General features: G+C 42.1%; 1 protein-coding gene across 1 annotated transcript; it reads left to right on the top strand.

Moving 5' to 3' along the window:
* The first annotated feature begins 1,565 nt into the window (after positions 1-1,565).
* Positions 1,566-10,189, top strand: yipf3 (Yip1 domain family, member 3). Its single transcript, XM_046357905.1, has 9 exons — positions 1,566-1,822; positions 2,152-2,361; positions 2,565-2,671; positions 2,785-2,830; positions 2,957-3,049; positions 3,338-3,469; positions 3,577-3,690; positions 4,275-4,398; positions 9,217-10,189. Exons 1-9 carry the CDS (start codon positions 1,751-1,753, stop codon positions 9,354-9,356), a joined length of 1,038 nt encoding a protein of 345 aa, XP_046213861.1. The 5' UTR covers positions 1,566-1,750; the 3' UTR covers positions 9,357-10,189.
* The last annotated feature ends 231 nt before the right edge of the window (positions 10,190-10,420 follow it).

The raw sequence follows: 10,420 nt of genomic DNA, 5'->3' as shown, positions 1-10,420 counted from the left end.
CAGCTCAGGGATTCAATCTAGCAACCTTTCGGTTACTGGCCCAACGCTCTAACCACTAGGCTACCTGCCGTCATGTGCCTCTTACCGAGGAGTGGCTTCCATCTGGCCACTCTACCAAAAAGGCCTGATTGGTGGAGTGCTGCAGTGATGGTTGTCCTTCTGGAACGTTCTCCCATCTCCACAGACGAACTCTGGAGCTCTGTCAGAGTGAACATCGGGTGGTCAACTCCCTGACCAAGGCCCTTCTCCCCCGATTGCTCAGTTTGGCCCGGGCGGCCAGGTCTAGGAAGAGCCTTGGAGGTTCCAAACTTTTTCCATTTAAGAATGATGGAGGCCACTATGTTCTTGGGGACCTTCAATGCTGCAGATGTTTTTTGGTACCCTTCCCCAGATCTGTGCCTCGACACAACCCTGTCTCTGAGCTCTATGGACAAATCCTTCAACCTCATGGCTTGTTCTTTGCTCTGACCTGTACTGTCAACTGTGTGGACCTTGTATAGACAGGTGTGTGCCTTTCTAAATCATGTCCGATCAATTGAATTTACCACAGGTGGTCTCCAATCAAGTTGTAGAAACATCTCAAGGATGAGCAATGGAAACAGGATGCACCTGAGCTAAATTTCAAGTCTCATAGCAAAGGGTCTTATTTACATAAGTGTTAAGGTATTGCTTTAAAAAAAAAATGTGCTATGAAAACTGTTTTTCACTTTGACATTATGGAGTGTTGTGTGTAGACTGTTTGGGAAAAACATTAATTTAATACAATTTAGAATAAGGCTGTAACGTAACAAAATGTGGAAAAAATCAAGGGGTCTGAATACTTTCCGAAAGCACTGTATTTACATAAGTATTCAGACCTTTTGCTATGAGACTCGAAATTGATCTCAGATGTCTACCCTTACTAGCACTTAAACTTGGCAATGACGTACTGTCCCCATGAGTGAAAGAACACTGAGCCAATCACGGCACAATGCTCCTATTTCCTGCTGGCTCACCCCACCACCACAGAAAGCACTGTGCTAGGCTGAAACACCTGCATTTTGGAGCTGCCTTATTCAAGAAAACAAAAAAGAGACCATGTGTGTATGCAGATTTATTAACTGAATGATATATATTTGTACATTGCTTGCAAACTAATATGTGACACGTATTCATGCCAAAATAACATGCAAAACAGGCCTCTCAAAATATATATATTTTTTTTCCCTGAAAATGTGGGTCTCAAAACAGCCCCACCTGCACTGAATGACGTGTCGCCACTGGATGTTACCCACTGACATATGATTCAAAATTCAAAAGGCATTCGTGCATCTGAGCTATCTTTTTTGCAGGTGCATGGCAACAGTTGAATAACATGAGAGAGAAAAAGAAACAGTAGCGTGCGGGTTTCTTATTTTTTACCCACTGACATATGAAAACTCTGAACACAAAGCAACTCTAAGCATACACCATATGCACCTGTGAACTAAGATCTGAAAGTATTTGGATTGTTTGGAGCAACATGCGATGTTTTCAATTTCAAAGTCGCGCGAGATGTTATGTTTGCACGTAGTACGCACGACGTGTTACGCGTTGAGTCTGAGTGACGCACCCCCATCTGATTAGGCAGTGTAATGCATTTTTGGGAACAAATATTTATATTTTAAGCGCCCCTGATGCTGTAGTTGACAATTCATTTGGTTGTATGTGAGATTGAAAGTGCAGTTTTCTTTTTAAAAGGGATCAAGAACACGTTCACCTGCTCTAAAAGATGGCTTCGTCTGATGGAAACAAAAACACGAATACGGAACCATGGGGTGGTTTTGAGGACAACATTATCCAGGTAACGTTAGCTAGCGAGTTAGCTAGGTAGCAATAGCCAGGAAAATACTTGTAATGTTTTTACTATTATTTTCCTAGCTACATCGCGATAATGTTACATCTTCTTTAGTGTTGCCAAACGACATTTTTTCTGTGCAATACATATAGTACAGAGATAGCTATAACGTTAAAGTTTGTCCGACAACAATGTTATTTATTTTCTTAGCTAGCTAAATTAATTATTAACTTCACAGGTTGTGACAGTCTGATGAAAACATGAACAATTTGCGCGTGAAACAATTTCACGTACAAGGATGTACATTAGTTATGTAATAAACGATCTATTACTAGGGCACTGGGTCAGCAGTGATTGACATGGAAAACATGGATGACACATCGGGCTCCAGCTTTGAGGACATGGGGGAGATGCACCAGCGCATGAAGGAGGAGGAGGAGGTGGCAGAGGAGGCTGAAGCAACTGAAGAGGAGACTGGAGAGGATGGCGAGTTTCTGGGAATAAAGGGTATCAAGGGCCAGCTGGGGAGACAGGTGGCAGATGAGGTGAGCTGAGAAAGCTTTGTGATGCTGATGGGCAACAACTTGTCACACACAACATTACCTTTGTTATAAAAAGGGCTTTGCCGTTACCCAATATTGTAATTTCTATCTCAATAGCCTTGTCTGGTGAATTTTGCTGTCATAACTTTGACTTTCATCACACTGTTGTCAGCTGATTTATAATGAACATTCCCTCATCCTCTTAGGTGTGGCAAGCAGGAAAGCGGCAGGCTTCCAAGGCTTTCAACCTATATGCCAACATAGACATTCTCCGGCCGTACTTTGATGTGGAGCCTATGCAAGTTAGGAACAGGTGAGTCAGTACAAATGTGTTTTGTAATCACAACTTGTAGTCCTAACATGTATAGTTTAGCATTCACATTTTATGACACTCCTCCTAACATGTACGCCTCTTTTCTACCCTAGGTTGATTGAGTCAATGATACCCATCCGTATGATCAATTTTCCACAGGTGAGTGGGATTTTCTTTTCCCATACGATTTTCACAGGCCGGGGAAAGATTTCAATCTAGAAGTTTTCAGAGCTTACCTGGCCAATTAACATAAATGTTTTTACTGCTCTTCTTTTTCAACTGTAGAAGATTGCTGGGGAGCTGTATGGGCCCATGATGCTGGTGTTCACGCTGGTGGCCATCCTCCTGCATGGAATGAAGACATCAGGAACAGTTATTGTAAGAGAGCCCAACTTATACTGTCTTCATAATTGCATGTTAATATACAGTATACAGATGGATATGGCGTATTAGGTGTAATGAACACTTTTCTACATACAACTGTAGATGAAGGTAGCATCAACTCAACCATTTTGACATTACGAAAGCAAAAAGCATCTGTTGAGAGTCTCAGATATTAGATACTGCTTATTTAGCACTCATGTGGTCTGTTCATCCTGCATAGTTATTATTAGTTGTCTATCTGACCTTGATTAGGCCTAATAAATGTTTTTCTTCCCTGGACAGAGAGAGGGTACTCTGATGGGAACAGCCATAGGGACATGCTTTGGTTACTGGCTGGGAGTTTCCTCCTTCATCTATTTCCTGGCGTACCTATGCAATGCCCAGATCACCATGCTCCAGATGCTGTCTCTGCTGGTGAGTCAACAGTGACCATAACTCTCCTCGCAGCATCCCTGTGTAATCCATTTGCTATAAAAGCAGTGTGAAATCTCACCGTCTGTTCTACTATGTGCCCCCAAAAGGGTTATGGTCTTTTCGGGCACTGCGTGGTTCTCTTCGTCACCTACAACGTCCACTTCCACTCCCTGTTCTACATCCTGTGGCTGGTCGTAGGAGGGCTCTCCACACTGCGGATGGTAAATAGGCAGATTAATTACTTCAAATCCAAAGAGCCCTTTGACACTCTCTGTCTGCGTTTTGAGTGGTAAGGCTAAAGCAACCGACTAGACGAACGTCGAGGAGTGAAGTCGGACACTAATGTGGTTTTCCAACAGAAAGGGTCATATTAACATGTCAGTATTGCCGTTGTTTCTAAAAGTTTTTGTTTATAATGTTGAAATAAGTATGTCAAACTGAAATCACATGTGTGTAGATTGTTACATAAAATAGTGAAAGCCTAAAATATCACATTAATTTGTATATATCCACTGTATAGGCCTATATGAATCGCGGCAAAGTTGGTTCATGTCTCAGTCATTTCTATGCCTGGGTCAAACAAAAACACCCGAATGACTGGTTGATAATAGAGCCTCCCACAATGCAGGCGAAGGCTGCAGGATGAAGTTGGTGAAGAGCAACTGTAGGTGCAAGTCAGACAAGTTTTATCCCCATAATGCAACACACTTTGAAAGGCCTAGACAAAATATATCCGCTCGAATGCGCCCACTATGTCAGTGATAGTCAGTCTCTCCCCCTGGCTCACATTCTCCCTCTCTCCCAGGTGGCTGCTGTTATCTCTCGGACTGTGGGCCAGACCCCACGCCTCATCCTCTGTGGAACACTGGCTGCTCTGCATATGCTCTTCCTGCTCTACCTGCACTTCGCTTATCACAAGATTGTTGAAGGTAAGATTCCCCGGAAGGCAAACCAGGACTCGTCTTCACAAAGCGTCTCAGAGTAGGAATGCTGATCTCCACTGAGCAAAAATATAAAACGCAACATGGAACAATTTCAAAGATTTTACTGAATTACAGTTCATATAAGGAAATCAGTCAATTTAAATCACTTCATTAGGCCCTAATCTATGGAATTCACATGAATTGGAATACATATATGCATCTGTTGACCACAGATAACTTAAAACCAGTCAGTATCGTGTGTGTGACCACCATTTGCTGCATGCATCGCGACACATCTCCTTCGCATAGAGTTGATCGGGCTGTTGATTTTGGCCTGTGGAATGTTGTCCCATTCCACTTTAATGGCTGTGTGAAGTTACTGGATATTGGCGGGTACTGGAACACGCTGTTGTACACTTCGATCCAGAGCTTCCCAAACATGCTCAATGGGTGACATGTCTGGTGATTATGCAGGCCATGGAAGAACGGGGACATTTTCAGCTTCCAGGAATTGTGTACAGATCCTTGTGACATGGGGCCATGCATTATCATGCTGAAACATGGGGTGATGGCGGCGGAAGAATGGCACAACAATGAGCCTCAGGATCTCGTCACGGTATCTCTCTGCATTCAAATTTCCGTCTATAAAATACAGTTGTGTTCGTTGTCTGTAGCTTATGCCTGCCTATACCATAACCCCACCACCATTGGGCACTCTGTTCACAACATTGACATCAGCAAACCGCTCGCCCCCACACAACAGATGTCTGCCATCTGCCCGGTACAGTTGAAACTGGGATTCATTCGTGAAGAGCAGACTTCTCCGGCATGCCAGTGGACAGCAAAGGTGAGCATTTGCCCACAGAAGTTGGTTACGACGACGAAATGCAGTCTAAGACCCTGGTGAGGACGACGAGCAAGAAGCTTCCTTGAGACGGTTTCTTACAGTTTGTGCTAACAGTTGTGCAAACCCACAGTTTCAGAAGCTGGATGTGGAGGTCCTGGGCTGACGTGATTACACGTAGTCTGCGGTTGTGAGGCCAATTGGACATACTGCAAAATTCTCTAAAATAATGTTGGAGGTGGCTTATGGTAAAGATCTGAACATTAAATTCTCTGGCAATTCCAATTGCAAGCTCCGTCAACTTGAGACATCTGTGGCATTGTGTTTGAGTGGCTTTTTATTGTCCCTAATACAAGGTGCACCTGTGTAATGATCATGCTGTTTAATCACCTTGATATGCCACACCTGTCAGGTAGATGGATAGTATTGGCAAAGGAGAAATGCTCACTAACAGGGGTGTAAACAAATTTGTGCATAACGTTTGAGCGAAATAAGCCTTTTGTGCCTTTAAAACATTTTTGGGATATTTTATTTCAGCTCATGAAACATGGGACCAACACTTTATATGGTGCAATTATATTTTAGTTCAATGTAAGATCATTTTTGCCTTTAAAATCTTTAATGAAGGATGGGGGGGACCAAGATCAGCACTCCAACTTTGAGACGCTTAATGAATACAGGCTCCCCTTGTCCAAATATAAACATATTTGAATTGCTTCTATTCAATGATCCTCCAAGTTAGGCTTGGGCAGTGTACCAGGGTATTTTTAAATAGTTATGAGGTAGGGATAGGCGTTTAAAATAATTTCTCTATTCAAACAGTATCATACATTTTTGTCAGATGTCCAGACATTCAAAATACACATTTTCTTCACTGCTTCGCGTTGGAGAGAGGCTAGCACTCTATTGCTGCAGCTACAGAGGGCTGTGTGTGTGGCAGTAAGCAGACAGAGGAAGAGCGAGAGACGCAGTAGCTGCCTCGGCCACATCCAAGACTAGCTAACTTGTAGGAGCCACAATATCATCACATACAGTGCATTCGGAAAGTATTCAGACCCCTTGACTTTTTCCACATTTTGTTACGTTACATCCTTATTCTGAAATGGATTAAATAAAAAAAATGATCCTCATCAATCTACATAAACTGTCTCATAATGACAAAACAAAAAGTTATTTCTCTCACATTTTTGCTAATAAAAAACGTATTTACATAACTATTCAGAGCCTTTTGATATGAGACTCGAAATTGAGCTCAGGTGCATCCTGTTTCCATTGATCATCCTTGAGGTGTTTCTACAACTTGATTTGAGTCCACCTGTGGAAAATTCAATTGATTGGACATGATTTGGAAAGGCACACACCTGTCTATATAAGATCCCAAACTTGACAGTGTATATCAGAGCAAAAACCAAGCCATGAGGTCGAAGGATTTGTCCGTAGAGCTCAGAGACAGGATTGTGTCGAGGCACAGATCTGGTGAAGTATACCAAAATATTTCTGAAGTATTGAAGGGACTTAAGAACACAATCGCCTCCATCGAAGTTTGTAACCACCCAAGACTCTTACTAGAGCTGGCCGTCCGGTCAATCTGAGCAATCGGGGGAGAAGGGTCTTGGTCAGGGAGTTGACCAAGAACCCGATGTTCACTCTGACAGAGCTCAAGAGTTCCTCTGTGGAGATGGGAGAACATTCCAGAAGGACAACCATCTTTGCAGCACTCCAACAATCAGGTCTTTATGATAGAGTTGCCAGACGGAAACCACTTCTCAGTAAAAGGCCCATGACATCCCGCTTGGAGTTTGCCAAAAGGCACCTCAAGGACTCTCAGACCATGAAAAACAAGATTCTCTGGACTGATGAAACCAAGATTGAACTATTTGGCCTGAATGCCAAGCATCACATCTGGAGGAATCCAGTCACGGTGAAGAATGGTGGTGGTAGCATCATGTGAGGATGTTTTTCAGCGGCAGGGACTGGAAGACTAGTCAGGATCGAGGGAAAGATGAACAGAGCAAAGTACAGCAATCCTTGAAAAACTGCCCCAGAGCGTTCAGGACCTCAGACTGGGGGGGAAGGTTCACCTTACAACAGGACAACGACTAAGCACACAGCTGAGATAACGCCGGAGTGGCTTCGGGACAAGTCTCTGAATGTCCTTGAGTGGCCCAGCCAGAGCCCGGACTTGAACTCGGTCGAACATCTCTGGAGAGACCTGAAAATAGCTGTGCAGCAACGCTCCCCCGTTCAACCTGATAGAGCTTGAGAGGATCTGCAGAGAAGAATGGATGAAACTCCCCAAATACAAGTGTGCCAAGCTTGTAGCGTCATACCCAAGAAGACTCGAGGCTGTAATCACTGCCAAAGGTGCTTCAACCAAGTACTGAGGAAGTGGTCTGAATACTGAAGTAAATGTTTTATTTTTATTTTTAGTACATTTTATAAAAATGTCTCAACCTGTTTTTGTTTTATCATTGTGGGGTTGATGAGGGATTACAACAATTGAATCAATTTTAGGATAAGGTTGTAACGCAGCAAAATGTGTAAAAAGTGAAGGGGTCTGAATACTTTCAGAATGCACTGTATAACAGTGCCTGTCTTGACTGGAGTAACCTAGAGAACCTAGCCAGCTATAGTTAGCTAGGCTAATTGAGGCCACATTTTGCGCTTTCTCCCCAACCCCATTAGGATAAACAACAGCCTACCTGTTGGTTGCTCATTGTAGACTACTCCTTCTCATTTTGCTAACTTTTTAATTCCATAAACTTGCATTGCATTAGTGACCTGTCACTCCACTTGCTACATATTTGGCCGCTTTGATTGGCCAACCTAAACAGAAAGCTACACACCTGAAGGCTACCGGTCTTTTTCTGGGCCGCACGTCATAAAAACGACATTGGAAAGTTTGTTTTATTATATTTATAGTTTGAAACATCATGGTGTGTGTATGTGTATATATATATATATACCCTTATATGTAACAATGTCACATGGATTTTTACATTTCATTTAGAAAAAGCCTTTTCAGTATTAAATAGACGTAATAAAAATGGATACTCACACACAATACTCTGTATTCGAATACTATTGTCTGTTCGAATATTCAAATATCTGTGTACATCTCTACTCGGGGGCACACCCGCTTTCAAGGAACAGTGGGGGTGCATGCTACGCCACTGCTGGTAACTATCTAAGGTGCCAAATAAATGATCTCCAGCTCAGGGCTCCAGCTAGGCATTTGGTTTGCTAACTTGCTAGCTAAGTGGCTAGCTTGCAATACCAAGCTTCTTGGTTACAGCAGAGACAATCAATCAACTCCTGGATCAAGATCCCTGCTCCCTAAATTAGTTTTGTGCGTCAATGTGTTTTGTGCTGGATTTTTTTTGTTTGGGAAGGAATAGTGCCCCTTGTGTGCACTGCCGGTAATAACGTATGGTACAGGGACGGTATAAATCTGGATACCGCCCTAACCCTACGCCAAGGGATATTCCTAAAAGTCCAATGCAGATGTTTTTATCTCAATATCAAATCATTTCTGGGTAACAATGAATTACCTTACTGTGATTGTTTTAAGTTAAAATGGTAATAAAAAACTAGCTTTTTAGCAAAAAGCTATTTCTCAAGCAATCAATTTTCTAGGACTGTCTGGGAGCTAATTGGAGGGATATGTAAATTTAAACTGGATGTTATTAGCAGAGAGGTTTGAAACTCTTTGTAATTGGTCTATTAACTTATACCACCTGGTGATATCGCAGGCCAAAACACAAGCCTACCAAAACAGGCTGAAATTCCATGTTTTTTACAAACAGCTCTTGTATTAAAAGGTAGTTATCATAATTGTCACTATTATTTCAACCTCGGAGTGGAAATACCATACAAAACACTGGAAAATCAGGTTTTTGACTCCACTGCCCTTTTAAACTGCGTCTTGAATTTGATTAAATAAAAATGAGACATTTGTTTTTCATTATTTTTGTCTGAAGGTATCCTGGACACATTGGAAGGACCCAACATGCCCCCCATCCAGAGAGTGGCCAGAGATTTGCCTGTGGTGGCCACTGCTGCTATGAATGCTGTGAATGCCACAGTGAAGACCCTTGGTGTTATCCTGCAGTCACAGTGATGTTGTGTCCAACATCAACGATCAAACCATAGGCTCATGAGAACCTGAATTCCATGGTGGTGGTGTTGTGTAGATAATACAGACTGATGTGAAGGTCAAAGACCATGGTGGTTACTGGTTATAGTTGACATTCATCATGATACATGAACACTGTCTCGGAAAACCAATCATCATCAGTTCACAACAACTATTGGTTGTTTATATTGAACCAAATCAAAAAACTAGTGAATGTCATGTTTGTTCTCTTCAAATGATTGACTCCCTTTTTCATCGGGATCTTATATTTGTTAAAGCAGCTTGAGTGCATTAAGATTCCCAGCTGTTTGCATTTGTTCTCATGTTTAGACAAATTAATATTCAACTCGTCACTCTCCTTTTTGTAGGCTTTGTTACACAGGTTATGGGGATTCTATAAAATTCTAGACGTTCAATGGGAGGACGGTTCCCTAAGGCTGTGTGGTGCCTTCTATAGTTTCTTCAAAGGAATTATTATTATTATCATGTATGATACGGGGTAAATTTAGAGTTTATCTAGCTTGTTTTACACAATGCACCTCTCTTGTCTGATAACCTAATGGGAAAATAACAAGATATGCAGTTGATATGTCACGAGATACTGCATTAACTTATGAATATTGTTCCTTCTAATCAGCTTTTGTTTCACCCAGTCATTTGTGCTGTGCATTATTTGTACTTCCTAACATTTGGGTGGGATGCAAGATAACCTCTCCTCCTTTTTATTTAAATGTGAAATTGTATTTATAGGGTTATTGTACAAAACGATACAATGGAAATAAACTTTACGGACCTAAGACACGGTCTTCTGAAAATAATCAGGAAGTCCTGCAATTAGATCCTAATCCATGAGTTTCACATGCTTGGGAATACAGATATGCATCTGTTTGTCACAGTCAGTATCTGGTGTGACCACCATTTGTCTCATGCAGTGCAACACATCTCCATTGCATAGAGTTGATCAGGCTGTTGATTGTGGCCTGTGGAATGTTGGCCAACTCTTCAATGGCTGTGCGAAGTTCCTGGATATTGGCGGGAACTGGAACATG

The sequence above is a fragment of the Oncorhynchus gorbuscha genome, linkage group LG08, assembly GCF_021184085.1.
Source record: "Oncorhynchus gorbuscha isolate QuinsamMale2020 ecotype Even-year linkage group LG08, OgorEven_v1.0, whole genome shotgun sequence".
NCBI lineage: Eukaryota > Metazoa > Chordata > Actinopteri > Salmoniformes > Salmonidae > Oncorhynchus > Oncorhynchus gorbuscha.
The sequence above is the reverse complement of the archived record's forward strand: the minus strand, read 5'-3'. Positions and strand labels throughout refer to the sequence as shown.